Genomic DNA, 16685 nt, shown 5'->3' on the forward strand with positions numbered 1-16685 from the left:
TAGTGTGTGTGTGTGTGTGTGTGTGTGTGTGTGTGTGTGTGTGTGTGTGTGTGTGTGTGTGTGTGTGTGTGTGTGTGTGTGTGTGTGTGTGTGTGTGTGTGTGTGTGTGTGTGTGTGTGTGTGTGTGTGTGTGTGTGTGTGTGTGTGTGTGTGTGTGTGTGTGTGTACTATTAGTCGGATCTGTTGCAAGGTTACCACATGTGAAGGCCTGTAAACAACCAAGTTCTAAAGATGCAGCACAGCCTTCTTTCGATGCTCATGTACAACATAACATGAGAGGCAAATATGCATATTCATAGGCCAACTCTTCACAAAAATGTCTTGTGTATCTGTGTGTGTGTGTGTGTGAGTGTGTGTGTGTGTGTGCGTGCGTGCGTGCGTGCGTGAGGCAAAGGGGTTACTCGGGATGAGCGCTCTCGTTTTTAAACGTCCTGGATAATGAACAGATGCTGCAAAAATTAGGAAAGAAACATCGACTCCTCCCAGCAGTGCCACTTTGGCCCGGTGAACTGGCACACTGGCGCACACACTGGGTCGTCCTCTCCGGAGCTCCTGGTGCTGCTGCTGGGGAACATTAAGGGACTTGGCACGGCTCTCCTCCGCCAGACTGCCAGTCTCTCTCTCTCTCACTCACTCACTCTATCTCACTCTCTCCGGACTGTGGAGGAAGATGATGATGAGGAGGTGGTGTGGGGGGCTCGGGGAGTATTTTGATAGATGCCCTCTCCCACTGCTCGCTGGCCGATCTTTTGGGCTGGCAACTCCGGAAATGCAAACAAACTTTTTTTTTCTTTGCTGACGAGGCCTAAAACTAACATAAAAAGTGTAACGCAACACAACACACGCCTGTGGTTGGTCGGTTTGAAAACAGCCTGAACTGCAGAAACTGCGGGTTTGATTCCCACCCGGGACTCTTCTACTAAATGAATACACTCCGGTAGAAGCGCATGCCAAACGGAACATATTGTAATTTAAGGTTTTACATTGAATCTAAAAGGACAGAGATGTATTAAAATGGAAGAAAAAAACCCACCAAAAACGAAATTCGACTTTATTCCCTAATTAGGAAGTATTGGAAATATTTCCTGGCATGACTATTAGAGATGTAAATATTTATGGTAATCTTCTGGTAAAGTGCACAGAACAAAATTTGCAGCAGTGTGAACTCAACCTCCATAAATTCGATAATTTTTTTTGGTGAAAAATAAAAACAAGTTTATTCATCTTTTAATCGTTAACGAGTCATTTTAAGATGGACTCGCAATCGATGCAGCAACATGCTGACCATATATTGTGTATGTTCCACAATGTGTTAATGCGTGGTTAAAATGATAATATTATGGACTTTATCTTGCACTCAAATTGTTGCATTTTGAAACTAATTAAATAATGTAACTATTTTAAGTGACGTTATGCAAAATAAGTTTATTTCTCTACCATCCAAACTTGTACCTGCGTAAAAAACGAGATGAAATTCCTGTGGACAAGGAAAAATGTTTAGTACTTTGGTCAGTTGCTCCATAAATGTCTCATCTTGTGCTTTGCTTCGTTTTTTCACTTTAAAATTGTATTCCAACATTTTTTATTTAAACTAACTGGTATTCAAATGCCCGCGCAGTTTTATTTAGAATAAGGAAAGGGGAAATAATTTGACTTAGGATTTTGTAGGTATTAATATTCATATTTATATTGGTCAATATCACTCACCACCCAAAGCCTGTGTGTGTGTGTGTGTGTGTGTGTGTGTGTGTGTGTGTGTGTGTGTGTGTGTGTGTGTGTGTGTGTGTGTGTGTGTGTGTGTGTGTGTGTGTGTGTGTGTGTGTGTGTGTGTGTGTGTGTGTGTGTGTGTGTGTGTGTCTCCTTACAGCAGAGAGCACCCAGGACATTTTAGAGAACATATGGGTCCCGGGGCAGCGCTCCAAACTCAGCCGGGGTGGCAACGGCTGCCCCTTACACTGTGTGTGTCAGTGTATGTTTGTGTGTATCCATTTTTTAATAGTTATATTTCATATTCATTCATCTAAATTGTTTCTTTTTATTTAACCGCCCTATACGGTAATTTAATATGGGTGAGAGTTTCAGTCCACAGATATAATTGTTTTAAACAGCTCCGGATGAATAAATCCATATATTTATAATGCCATCTGAATCCATGTTTCAAATGTGTGACATAAATATGAGATGTGTGTTTAAAGTTACAAGAGGTGAAGCTATGAAAGGGGGGAGTCGACTTTATAATTCATATATGATGTTTAATGCATTATCGAAAGATGTGATATTATGCTGTATGTATATATGTATATATGTATACATACATACATACATACCTACAAACATTATATCATATATACATACACACATGATATTATATTATAATATACGAATATTTACATTTTTGTCAGTGGTGTCAAAGCTGTAAAGCCTTCTGTCATTTTTGTTATTTACAAAAGCAGAGACTTTTCTCAACAAGTAGGTCTATTATTAAATGAATAGCCTTCTGATCTCAGGAACACATGAGGCATCAGTTTTCTTAAATATATATTAAAATATTTATATTATATATCGAAATATATATGTCTGTATATATACAGACATATATATTTCTCACATAAACCCTCGCTCTTTTATACAAAGAGAGAAGGTTAATTGTTTCCTTATATTTATATCATTTCTTATGCACTGACGAAACCTTGAAACCTGAAATAGCAGAACGTGTGTAAATCCTAAAATGTGTTCACGAGCCTCTGAAGCATTGTGGTGTGGTGTGAACGACAAACCCATTATTTGTTGTAATATTATCATACTGACTCAGATTTACTCGATTTGAAGCTCAAACTATCTGAAACAAACTGCAGCTGCAGGAGCTCTCCGCGGTGCTGAAACATTTCTACCTCACGTTTCGTCTTTACGGTCAAGAGAAAGTGAAGCAGATCCTTATTATCCTGATGACCTTGAATGCATCACTTGGCACCACTGTGTCCAGACTCTAAATCACCCTGCAGCCACTGAATCGAAGTTTACACCAAATCTGCTTTCGTCCTGCAATGTAAATTCATCCATACATGCATGTACTGCTTTGAGCTTTCTGCCAAATAAAAAGGACGCATTGGCACCAGTTTACTCCATCAAAATGACAACACTGCCCTCTGCCCTCTGTCCCAGTTTTTAGGATGAAGGCCCCGAGGCTCTGCGACAGTCTCTGCGAGAGTCTCCTGCAGGTTGTGGCACCAGGCCTGGTCCGCCTAACAGGCTTTTATCCCCTAACAAAAAAAGCCTGCTGCAGGTTAATGTTTTCTTAAAGCCTTTTACCATTCAAATACAGATATTCGATTTCAATTCGATATAAATACGAATTAGCAATCTCCCATTGCAAAGTAAATGCTGAGAAGTTGTTTAATGTTTGATGTTTAATGTGATACCGAGGATGTTCGATAGGTGACCAAAAAAATCAAGTTGCACGGTTTCATTTATTGTCATTTTTATTTTTACCACACAGTTGGTTGAATACAAAGTTGAAAGACTTGAATTTTATGAAAAAAAAATGCGTAGCAACACGTGGGATCCCTTCATTTCCATTGACTATTAACATTAATTACAAGAAACAACACAATAAATACGTGCAATAATAATAATAATAATAGTAATCATGATAATAAACCATTCAACATTGCAAATCAAAACTGAACAAATATTGAACCAAAATTGACTTTGAAATCATAATACAGTGCAATGGCTCAATTAGAAGAATATGAATGAATCAGAGTAACAAATAAAATGAGAAAAATGTTTGATTTCATTTTGATTATTTTTTTTGGGACGTTGACCTCTCTCGGTCAGCCCCGTGTGTGTGTGTGTGTGTGTGTGTGTGTGTGTGTGTGTGTGTGTGTGTGTGTGTGTGTGTGTGTGTGTGTGTGTGTGTGTGTGTGTGTGTGTGTGTGTGTGTGTGTGTGTGTGTGTGTGTGTGTGTGTGTGTGTGTGTGTGCGTGTGCGTGTGCGTGTGTGTGTCTTTCTGAGCCTCGTTGCCTCGCTCTGTGGTCTCGTTGGGTTTTGCATAGATGCGAAACGATTGATTTGCTGCAGAACCGACTCTTCTAAAACAACCCAACTAGCACTTTTTTTTTTATCGGTTCAGCATTCCCCCTCTGCATTTCTTTACATTTCATTATTTAAAAAAAAACACAACCTCTCAAATCTCGCACGTAGAGGCGAGTAAATGTGATCTGCATTAGCATTGACGTTCAATGATTTATTTCTAATTCATTAGAAAATAACCGCCAATGTCGATGTGCAGCTGTAGCCAGTGATGTAGTGGTAAATAAATAAGTGGGTAAACGTCCAGTCATCAAGATGCAAACAACCACCGATACAAACACAAATCACACTTTAAGAAACATTAATATTTTCAAACTCCCTTATCATCATAAGTCTTGATATGATTTTTTTTTTCCAACTTTCCTTTTAAATATTGATTTCAGCTTGAAAGGCTGGGTGAATTCTGTTGTCACAGAACCAGACTGAGCAGGTGGTTACCCTCCACTACATATCTGACTACAGCAAAAGAGAAAGTTAAGACGGAATAAGTGAAAGGAAAAACACTCATAACAACGACTCAAACATCTCTCCAGAATGGGAATCCTGGCAGGTAATCTTGTTAAAAAGTGTGCCGTGGTAAGATTGTTGATTGCAAGGGGACGCACGATGGCCTTCTCATTTTCAATTGTGAAAAAACGCGTTCAGTTCATCATACACGGGGGCCCGTTCGTGGTGTAAGTGCATGTCGTGGTAAGGCAGGACGTTTTCAGAGTGAATGCCGCTCCGGGTCCCAGAGGAGCCAAACACCAGGTTGTGGGGCCCCGTGGGTCTGGAGCCAGGCAGGCCGGAGTAATGCATAGAGTAGTGGTACCCCTTCTCGTTGTCGGGGGACGCAGAGCCTTGGTGCTTCACGGAAAAGTTGCCATTGATGCACAGGGGCGGGCTGTGGGGCCCCTCATACTCGGGGCTGTTATACTCCGGAGATCCGCTCCCACCGTACAGAGAGTCGTAAGTCGAGTAGCCGTGCGTCCTCAGCGGATGCGAGTTCGAGCCCGGCTGGCATTGGGGGCTGGAGAGACGCGCGCACTGGTACGGATAGGAATGCATGGAGAAGGATCCGGACCCGTACCTCCCCCCGTCCTGACACTGCTGCTCGGTCAGGAAGTTACGGGAGTTCAGCTGCAGGCATCCCGCCACAAGGTTGGTCGTTGGCTGGGAGAGTCCCTTGCAGAGCGTCTGGACGTAAGCCACAAGGTCGGGCCTTTTCCCAGACCGCAGTATCTCCGACAGGGCCCAGATATAGTTTTTGGCCAACCGCAGCGTCTCGATTTTTGAAAGTTTTTGCGTTTTGGAGTAGCATGGCACCACTTTACGCAGATTGTCGAGCGCAGAGTTCAGGTCGTGCATGCGGGTCCGTTCCCGTGCGTTGGCCTTTGTCCGCCGCACCTTGGTACGCTCGACACGGGCCGGAGTCATTTTGCGCTTCTTGGGGCCTCTTTTCTTGGGCCTGTCCCCCTCTGTATCCTCTCCGTCGTCCTCTTCCTCCACCTCGTCGTCATCTTCGTCTTCCCCGGCGTGCTCGGAGTGCGTGCGGCTGCCTCCTCTCAGCTCAGACCCCTCCGTGTCGTCCTGGGTGTCCTGATCGTCATCTTCTTTCATCTTGGAATCATCATCATCATCGCTGTCCTCCGCCCAGCCCGAGTATTTCTGCACATCGGGAAGCAGCGAGGGGTCACTGAAAAGCCTCGTCAACATTGTGGCTCTGGAGAGGAGAGAAAGGGAAATCAAAAATGAATCATCACAATCACACGAGATACACACAGTGTATATGTGGATGTACAATTAAAACAACGAAGCAATTAAAAAAAAAACGCAGTCGTATGACTCACTATTGCGCAAACATCCGAATACTGAGGTTATAGAAGTATTATCGAAGCTCCACTGAATATATATAGATTTTAAAATGTAATGTCACCAAAACTCACTATCAACACAGTGACTTTTTGATATAAAATATATCCGATTCGTTATTTTTGCCTCAAGGACAGAAAGTGTTAATTGGGAGAAATAAAAAAAGAGGGAGAAGTCAGCTCTTAAAGCTTTGCGCTGAGTTACAGCCAGACGGATCCACATTTAATTCCCTGCTGTCATCCGTGTGCCCTGTCGCGTCCTCTCGCAGCGGGTCCCAGCGGCAGGGGCCACATTACAGGTCCCCTGGGGGCCCCCACTTTCACTCCTCCTGACGCCCATATACACTCCTGGCTGCATTCCAGCACTATTCATCCACACCGTACACCTCTCCTCAGAGGAGGTAAAGGGGATTTTTATTTAATTGATAGGGCTGTATATCCGTTTAAATCACGCTGATTATTAAATTAAGGCTTAGAGACAAACCCTAACTCAACCTGTAAAAAGGCTTTGAGAGCAATTTTCACATCATGGCCTTAAAGCAAGAACCAAGATGAAAGGTTGCCTATACCAGTATGGTTTACACCTTGAAAAAATATCACTTTTACTTACGTTATCTATTGGATAAATAATAATAAAAAGAAGGCGGATTAAATGAATGAATACAAAAGATAAAACAAGAAAAATAAGTTATTTCTAAAAAAAAAGCCCCAAAATCATTATAGGCTCAGTTAAAACGAACCACAATTTAACTAATATCAACCAATTAACTATTATCACTTAACGATCAAGCAAGCATTGGTAAATCTAAAATGAGAAATACAATAAATGATCAGCCTACCACTTGATTAGTAAGTGCAGTCCCATCCCAGAAAAAAGGGGCTACAGAGAGACGAGGTGATCTTTGACAGCTCCAATAAGCATCCACTGGCTTCCTCCCTAACATGTTTCACTTCCCATCTATTATTATAGTGCAGCAGCAGATAGACTCGCAGCGCATAGTAAGGTAGGCTGTGATGGTTGGTTAATTATCTCGGGGGGTGTGCCAGGGGCGAAATCTAGTTTTTAAATCTCAGGCTCAGGAGGTTTGCTCAATTAGAAGGAAAAAACACAACAACGTTTAATTAACAGAGCATGCAGCTTACACGAAATAGATTTCACACATAATTCAGTATGCACGAGTGCGTGATTTCAAAGCACTTTTTGGTCGACGTTAACCCCTTTGCAGATGGAAATCGCTTGTATCCCTTTAGCCCTCGTTAAATATAAAAACACAACTCGAAAAACACAACTATCCAATCATGTAACTAAAAAAAAACAACCCTGCAATAGCCCCAGTGCAACAGCAACGACTGCGGTTTGAACAATGTTATGTGGAGATAAATTGTTGAAGATAAAACAAGACAAACAGACATAAATCATGTTGCACACTGCCTGTCACACTCAATGGCGTTGTCCCACCCTTTCATTTGCTCCGGAATTGAACGTGCAAATCATCGACAAAATCATCAATAAATCTCCCATTAAGGTCGAGGACGTCCTTTCGCTGAGACAACGGAAGCTGATGTGCAAATCTCCCAAAAGAAATTCCTATCTTTGCGTTGTCTTTTGTCTCTCTGGTTCAGGGTCCAGACGCAGGAATCTCTAAATCAAATTAGTGTCCGATGTGATCTATTTACAGCCCCGTGCGCTGCCGTACTCCAAGCCTTTAGGACTGCTCCCTGTAAATGATCCTGGAGGATTGAAATCGGGACCGCGGGACACGCTTTCTTTTTTGACTCGAGCTTGGTATTTGATTTTAGCGTTTATAATCCAGGTGGATTTGGATGTCAAAAGTTGAAGGGCACGCAGAGGGAGAGCGTGGGAGTGAGCGCTCACACGGGCGTGTAATAAAACGAAATGCCGTGAATGTCCATTATTCATTTTTTGTTGTTGTTGGAATGGATCTCAAAGTGTGCCATAGCCACATCTAAACACACTACACGCCCGTGGATCGATAGGCACATACCAGTGCAAAGTCACAGACGCAGAAGGCGACTATACATTAAATTCCCACATGGATTCATGCCAGTAGATTTTATCATACAAACTATGAGGGGGAGAGGGTGCTTTAATTCACCAAAACAGGCGACTGAAAGTACATTAGAACACAGATGACACCTTTCATTAATAGACATCTGATCATCTGTTTAGTAGATTAATTTCTCCTCCATTTTGGACGGCCACTTCAGCATCCAGGATTTTTTTTTTGTTGTTGTTGTTGTTTATGTTCCAACTTACCTCGGCTCGAGCTCTTCACGGGGGTTGGGAGGAAAAATAAACACGCGCTTGAGTTTCAGACCATCTTCAGGGACCGGACGAGCGAGCGAACCGACGCTCCAGATCAGTGTAAAGGTGCAGGCGGGCGGCGCGCGGCTTTTCTTTCACTGGCGCTGACGGGTTGTTTAGGGGTGCTCCTCTCCCGGCGCGCGCACTCGTAATGTGTGTATATGTATGAGTATGCATGCGTGCTGTGTGCAAGTGTGTGTGTGTGTGTGTGAGAGAGAGAGTGAGAGTGCGCGTGTGGCAACCGTGAGCTACCGGGGACGGGGTTACATACCAGCTAAGGCTGTGATGCCAGCGCCCATATGGCTGGCACGTCACCGGCAAGAGCCATCACATGAGAGCCCGGTGATTGACATGCGCCAGCATTCGGAGAGATTTGCCCGCGGGGGAGAGAGAGAGAGAGAGAGAGAGAGAGAGAGAGAGAGAGAGAGAGAGAGAGAGAGAGAGAGAGAGAGAGAGAGAGAGAGAGAGAGAGAGAGAGAGAGAGAGAGAGAGAGAGAGAGAGAAGGTAGGAGGAGGAGGTGGAGGAGGAGGAGGAGGAGGGCATCGCCATCTGTCACCGCGCTAGAGCTCACACAGCCAGAAAAAAGGAGGAAAAAACAGAAGAGAGAGAGAGAAAATAAAATGGTGGAACAACAAAACTCATCATTGTTGACCTGTACTGCTGCTTCAAGGGTTGTAGTCTATTTTTTTCCTCTAATCAAACCTGTGAATTTTCTCATTCACCTGCCAAACTCACTCGTCAATGTTTAATCCAATTTAGAGGAGAGCTGCACAGATTTCGAGCAGTCACCATGAGGGAGATTATCGTGATAATAGATGGTAAATAAACAATTCAATATGATAAAGTCAATACATAGGTTGACCTTCAGTAGGAATATCGCAGTGATTACACCTCAGGCTCGCCCAGTGTCTAAGCCATAGTGTTCTGTGCATTAAGTGACAATACAGTAAATAAGCCCTAAGCAAAATAATTTCTGCTTAAAATCATACATACAAAAGTAATTAACCTCTTTAAATACTCTATTTCCATGTACAAGTTTAAGACGATAATACAATAATACTGTATAGTCTTATAGCATTACAACAATGAACTCTTCAGCAAATGAAAGAAACTGGGTTTAGTTGCAGGGTTACCCTCCATCACATCTCTGGTTCAGTCAGTTGGGGTAGGGGGATGGGGATGCATTATAAGTGCATTAAGGATGTGGAACAGAAGGCATATTGTTTATTTATTTACCTAATTGGATCAAATTATGCTTCAATGTATCCAGAGAAACAACCACCAAAACCAATTGTGATTTGTTCTGACTCTTGTGGGCACAACACCGGGCGCAGATGACCCACTTGCCAAAGCTGCAAAGCTGTGCGGATTGGTGCTCATGAGGTTAAGTGTGAAGATCAAAATGTTCACTGGTAGCTGGGTCCGAATGTGTGCGTTTTGCCAGAGAAGCTGCTGGTGTTTCTGAGTGAGGGGCGCTTGCAGAGGCGAGCATCAGAGAGAGGGGAAGAGATGCAATGAGAAGAAGGGGAGGGAGAGAGTGAGACCCAGGTGTGCAGGCCCACTAGGGATGAATGAAAAATATGAAGGAAGGGGGGTGTAGCTATAAATGACAGGGGATTGGTGCTGGCAGGAGCTGGCAGAGGTGCTCAGGATTTAGGAGGAGGCATGTTGGCACATCAGTGGCGTAGATGCAAGAATTCCTTGCCACCAGCATCCCGGTCCCTTCAGTATGTCCGCTTTGCTGCATTGTGTCCATCCCAGCTTTGAGATCTCTCTATTTAGCAGACATTAGTGGAGTTAATGTGGGAGAAATGAGCTCGCTGACCACCAAGTCCAACTTGGCACAAAGACACACACCGGACTGAGGGGACAGGGACCTGGCGGCTGAGAAATAGCTGATAGAAGCTCATCGTGTCCTTGGGCCTGGATCACCCCTACATCTCCTCCGCAATCTTAACTGAGGGAGCGTTTGGGGGGTTGCGGGGTCATCCCTGGGGTCACCAGTAGTGTGGCAGCTGTGGCTAGGGAGCCGTGATGCCGCACATTCACTAATGTGTCTCATCCCTTATGGGATGAGGGGATGGTAACCTGGCACTACCCCAAACCATGGTGGGGTGATTGTGTTAGTGTTTGTGTGCGTGTGTGTGTGCGTGTGTGTGTGTGTGTGGAGGGGGAGTAAAGGGGCCTGGAGCTTCACTGCCAGCCAAATCGGTGCCCTATCCTACCTCAGCTGCTGGGGGGTGGGATGGGGGGGTGGATGATTCTCAACAAGTCCCAAACAACCTTCAGGTCACCTTGCCAAAATAAATGGTAAATGTCAACAATCCGGCTTTAGTCAGCGCTGGGCTAGAGGCGCCTCCAACCAGGGAGGCTTTGATCTGATATTGAAACGCTGGGGGAGAGCTTGTTTGGAATTATGATATTTTAGAATGATTTTGCATCCTGTTTGTATGTGGATTAGTCGTAAGTAAGGGCCACCTGCTGTGCTTTTTTGTAGGCTAAGTGCGTGTAATCAAAATGCAAAATTTCGAAGCTCTTTCCCTTTAAGATATCAAATTCTCCATCACTCTTTTTCCTCTATGGTCAAATGACACCCAATAGCCTTTCAAAGTCATCAAGCCACACCTCCGTACCTTTGTCATCATCTTCCCCTCCCTTCCTCCCTCTCTCACTGTCAGACATGCGAGGTGATGACCTGCACTTCACTTGTCTTTCTGGAAGAAGTGCAAACTTCTGCTGGCACAAATATGATATACACACATGCACGCACACACTCACACAGACCCTCCCACCCCCCACCAGACTCCCGGACCCCATCTGCACTCTCCTCTCTCCAGCCCCCTAATTGCATATGCACAAATGCAAATGCCTATTAATTAATTACTTGACTAATTAGTGCAGTGGTATTTTAGAGCGATAAATCAAGTGGAGATGGGGCAGAGGACAGCGGGGCAGGAGGAGGGCTGCGCGGAGCATCGACAATGAACCCACACCAGAGGGAGTGCTCCTATTGTACAAGTCCCGTGTGTGACTGGGGGAGCATGCTGTGGAGAGGGTGTGTGCACCCTGGAGCTTCTGAAGTGAAGCATCATTTAAAAATTGCTGAAGAAGCCCGAAGAGGTGACTGAGCGAGGTGAGTGCTCTCTGTCTGAAAGAGTACGTGAGAGAGAGAGAGAGAGAGAGAGAGGAGGAGAAATGTAGGTTGCATATGAGATATGACCTCTGCTCTCCCAACTCTGTTGTTTCCTGGCACATGGCCAAGCTTGTATGCTTGATGCTGCTATTTTCACAAAGGAGGAACCAACAGCTACATACTACGACTTTCCTACTGATGCATATTTATACTGATATTGTAATCCTTGTACAATAGTTCAATGAGCATAACAGTTGGCATCACTTACGCAGCGATACTGATGTGATAATTGTGGCATCTGTGATTGGGAGGTGAATAATTTTGGCAGCCGTGGTAAGTTGTGTATATGTGTATGTGTGAGTGTGGGTGTCTGTATGTTTGTGTGTTTGCCTGTAGGTGTGCCAGGCCCCCACCATAGGTACCCACGGAGATCTCTGGACTGAAATATTCATTCTTGTTTGCTCGCCCAGACAGTGTGGTCCTAATTGCAGCATCAGAAAGCTCCACCTCTCCCTCTCGTCTGTCTTGGCTGCTGTGGAGACAAACCTCATCTGGGAGCAGGATAGCTGTGTAAGTATGTAAGTGTGTGTGTGTGTGTGTGTGTGTGTGTGTGGGTGCATCCTTCTACATCCGTCTTCCTTTCTAGGGAGTGGAACTGGTAGATTTGTGGAACTGGTAGATTTGTGCTTGGCTCGCTCTTCCTTCACTTTCTCGCTCATTCACAAACACACAAAAGCAAATTTTCAGGTCTGTCAAATTCATTCATCTAATTTGCCTGCATGTCACATTTTCAGTGTATTTTCAGCTCTCTTTCATGCCTCATTCACTCTGCTCGTGTTGCAGTTGGGTCGACTATTGATCTCTCTGTCAACATGTCTGTCTGTCGATCTGTCGGTCCGCAGGGTGTGTGTGAAGCTCTGGAGTTTTTCATCAGTTCCTGTGCCAACCCAACCCGTGCCTGGCCAAGCTGAACCATCTTGTGGGATTTTTGGCTTTTAATTATAGTAAGAGAGGATTAATTATGGCAGTGGAAACAAGGGGCCATGCATTATTGATGCTATGAGTGAAGGGCTGGAGGGGGTAGAGGGTGCTAATTAAATCACTGCCCTACTGCCACGTCCTCCTCTGTCTCTGCCTCCACCATGTCTTCCACCTGCTACATCTCCAACACCCCACCCCAGTTTACCGCTCACACACACATATTGTCATTCAGACAAACACTCATACGTCTGTAGTCATATTGTTTTCTGTCAGCTGTCTACCCCACTGAAATCTCCATATCAAAGTTTGAAAAATATCCTCCACTCATCAAACCTTCCTCCCCTTTCCAGGAATCTCCTACCTATTTAGTGTTCCCTTTATCTTTGGTCATGTAGCACAATATTTTCACTCTGTCTCCATAGCATCTCAGTTTGCATGCTGCCTCATCCTCTTGGAAGTGATTGGTGCATCTATTAAATGTCCCTCAGTGGTGACATGTTTTTGAAATTTGCTTCTATCTTAAATGAGTACCTCAGTTTCAATTTCAACCCCCATTAGGAAAGCTTCTTCCAGTCAATTAGCCTCTTTACAAGCCAAATGTAACAAAATGCTGCCATCTACTGGATTATATTTAAATGATCACATTTGATCATTTCCATGTACCCGTACATTACGCAGGAGTTACACAAGTGTTTTGAGTTTTCTTTTTCATGTAAAAGATTTGTTACAGTCCACGTCTGCGATCTGGTTGTTCTTTGCGAAAAGTTACAAACTGTAGAGAGAGAAAAACCTTGAAACAGAATAGTTACAGATTCTCACTGAATGTTTTCATGATAAAAGAAGCCATTGTGAATTGTTAATTTTGCAGGGGACCTCAAGCAGAACTCGACAATGTCTTGTGTTGGTCTTTAGACCCTAGTTTAGGAATCACACTTTTACTTCCTGTTTAACCATATTGGTGCCAAACTAATCTTCGTACATCCAATCCTTTTTTTTTCTTCTTGTGTATCTTCTCTCTTTATTCCTTTCATTTTCTCTCTCTCTCTCTCTCCTCTCTCTCTCTCTCTCTCTCTCTCTCTCTCTCTCTCTCTCTCTCTCTCTCTCTCTCTCTCTCTCTCTCTCTCTCTCTCTCTCTCTCTAAATGCTCAGTCATTATCCCATTATGCACTGTTTTCCCAACACATTCCAGATGGATATTGGGTCTCTGGTGTCTGATGTAAGGATAACACACTGAGGAGGTAATCCCCTGCCTGTCCCTTTGTCTTTCTGTCATATTTTTATGTGCAGTGCTCAGTGTACCATTTTGGGCCGGGTCATCTGCACAAGAAAAATCTCCTACTTAAAGTCAAACATCCTCCCTGCTGAAACTGTAAGTAAAACATTAAAGCATTTGTTTAAAAAAAGCTATTCATTGTCCAAGTAAAAGAAATAAAAATACATGCAAACTGGAATCAGTGGAACAAGAATACTCATTTGTATATAAATCAATGACGAGTGGAGTGTTGGATAAAATATGACATAAAACAAATAGAAGATCAATAAAATGCCTTTGAAAAAAAAAACATGATGAGTTTGAGGAACTCCTCACTAAATGTCCTTTGCTGTGTCTGACCTCTGACCTCTGGATGAAAGCAAAGAGAACAAAACAACACAACTTCATGACCATTAATTAACATGCCATGCTGAATTGTGATTACACCAACAGGACAGCAGATGGTGCACATGCCTCCTTCATCACCAACACGGTCCCGACAAAGCAGACACTGAAATGAGCAGTGAAGCTTCTCCCAGGTGTAGGTGACTAGGACTGTTCATGCTGTTTATTGTGTGATGGTATGTTATATAACCAGATGGAGGGGGATGAGCGAGGAGTCAAGTGAGGCGTTGAACGATAGGCAGTGCCACTCTGTGCCCTGTCAACAGAATTACCAGGACACCTGCTATGACCATACAAAGCCTCTCTGTGATCCTGATTAATGGAATAGTTCACCTTTTACAGTGATGTTTGTCCCTGAAATCCCCTGCAAGGTATCAGCTTATTACCACTGGAGCACCTGGCAGGTAGAGAGAATTAGATAGCATGAAAGAGATGGTTTCAGGAGTGGACTCCAATAACAATGTTTGCTAAATATCTTCATTCTTTAGTTTTTCCAATACCGTTGCTTTTTACTATTGTTTGGAGCTATAATTCATTCAGACTGCATACACAGAATGCATTTGGTCTTCATAGCAGGTCAGGTATCCTGGGGGGGTCTGTTAATCACTTTCATAACAGGGACGTTTTTGTCAGCTCTTACTCCACTGACTCTCACGTGGTACAAGTTTAGGAGTAGATACAATTACACACTTTTTCCTAATCTGTCTTTGGAGCTGACTTGGAGTGTCTCCAGTGTGTGTGTGTGTGTGTGTGTGTGTGTGTGTGTGTGTGTGTGTGTGTGTGTGTGTGTGTGTGTGTGTGTGTGTGTGTGTGTACTTGTCCCACATTTCGTACAGCATGTCCCTGCTTGCTCCTGGAGTTATTAACACGCGTAGAGTTCTGTGTGATCCATCTTTGAGAGTTTTTTCCTCTGGTTCTGCCAGCACAATGATTTAATGACATGCCTGAGACAAAATGTTTAAACACACACAGTGAAGCGCAATAAAAAGAGAAGCATGTGGGCCTAGATATAGATTGGTTTAACCGGTGTCTGTAAATACCCATAGCAGCATCATAAGTAGAGCAAGTGACATTGCAGGCCTAATTAGAGGTACAGACAAATACAGATACTCCCAGGGGTGTACAAAGCTGCAAACATTGTAGAGAGGCAGTGGTTGCATAACAATATAACAGATCAAACATGAAATTAATTAAAGTGGTGCAGCATCAGGACATTGGAGTATATAATGATCAGCTGAGGTGAACCGAACATAAAAGTCGAGTTTTTCTTTGAGCTGGTTTTCTTTGTTAATCCATTTAGGCAGAAATTAGTTTCTATGCGGAAGACTATCCATTTGGTTTCCAATTAGAGCGATTTGTTCTACTTGTCAGTGTGTGAGTAATTTTGTTAATATGACAGACGGCCCGAGGAATTTACAATGCCTGGCTGCTTTGACACTTCTGTGTTCATTGATTTGAAAGCTTATACCTGACAATTGTATCTCTAGTAATCCAGCGAGACTGTTGTGGTGTAACACTTTTGTATTTCTGTGATGTTTGTCACGCCAAATAGTTTCACATTTGAATCTAACCTCTAACTGCCCTTGTGGAGCTGCAGACGCCTCGCTGACAGGGCAGAGAATCCCCCCAGGAGTAAATATTGTTGGATTTGTCCAAGAACAGACTGTCGTCAGAATTTGAAAAACAAAAACTGATTTACTGGTGCCCTACATCTGATTTTCTGGTGCTCTAATCCAGCCAGCATGACGTCTCCATGTGCTGATATCCTTTTCTAGAAATATTTTTATGTGAGTCAGTCTTTAGTCCTTTTTATCTAAAAACTACTGCGCAGCACATAAGTTAACCTTGTGTCTATGGTAGCACCCTCACCAATTGTTCTTCTGTTATTCTCTTTTTTGTAATCATGTTCTTATCCTTTTTTCCAAATGACTACTGTGTCTTTGTATTTATTTGCAGTTATACTTTCCTCAGTAAAACTGCTAACCAAGGCTGAAAGACAGATCACAGCTTATCATCCTGTTTATGTTTGCTGTACCAGCCTTGCGCTTGCTTTTTTAGTCTGTGTTAGACTATTTTCATTTTCTTTCCATTTTTTTCTTGGCTCGCTCATTCCGGTTGCAACACAAAGTCTTTCGAAACGGTGAACAACGAATAGAATATAGTTCAATCTTTTCTTGTGGAAAAGTAATTTTGCAAGAAAATGGCAGATGGCACAAAGGATTATTTTAAAGATTAAGTTGACACCAGCTGACAATCACGTTTGACTTCATAGCTTGCTTCAGTGACGTACTAGTGTACGCAGGGACATGGAGACTTCACTGTGAGGTGTGTTTACAGGTGCAACAGAGCAGACGTCTGACTACCCCCATCACTGATGTTGGGTTTAGTTCTAGCCTCTTAAATAGCATATTTGCAGTTTCATCTGGCCTAGTTGTTGGATATCTTTGCAGTGACTACCAATATTCTCTTATTTTTACTCTGCTTTAAACCAGTTCTTCAATGTTTGTCTAATGCCACAACTATTCCACTTGCAGTTCTCCTGTAATTGAGTATGTTTTAGACACCTAAGACAGAATATTTTCACAGCTTTTATTTCCCGTCAGAGGGCTCAGTTTAAGTTCCATTGACAAAAACAGTAAAACATT

General features: G+C 43.3%; 1 protein-coding gene across 1 annotated transcript; it reads right to left on the reverse strand.

Annotated features, from left to right (window-relative positions):
- Positions 1-4713: 4713 nt before the first annotated feature.
- LOC310959951 (neurogenic differentiation factor 2-like) lies at positions 4714-8350 on the reverse strand (the record flags this gene model as incomplete). The annotated part of the gene is made up of 2 exons (XM_083931507.1): positions 8221-8350; positions 4714-5794 (listed from the first exon to the last, which is right to left on the reverse strand). Exon 2 carries the CDS (start codon positions 5785-5787, stop codon positions 4714-4716), a length of 1074 nt encoding a protein of 357 aa, XP_083787633.1. The 5' UTR covers positions 5788-5794; positions 8221-8350.
- Between the last annotated feature and the right edge of the window lie 8335 nt (positions 8351-16685).

This window comes from Echiichthys vipera (genome assembly GCF_963691815.1).
Source record: "Echiichthys vipera genome assembly, chromosome: 17".
NCBI classification, from domain to species: Eukaryota; Metazoa; Chordata; class Actinopteri; order Perciformes; family Trachinidae; genus Echiichthys; species Echiichthys vipera.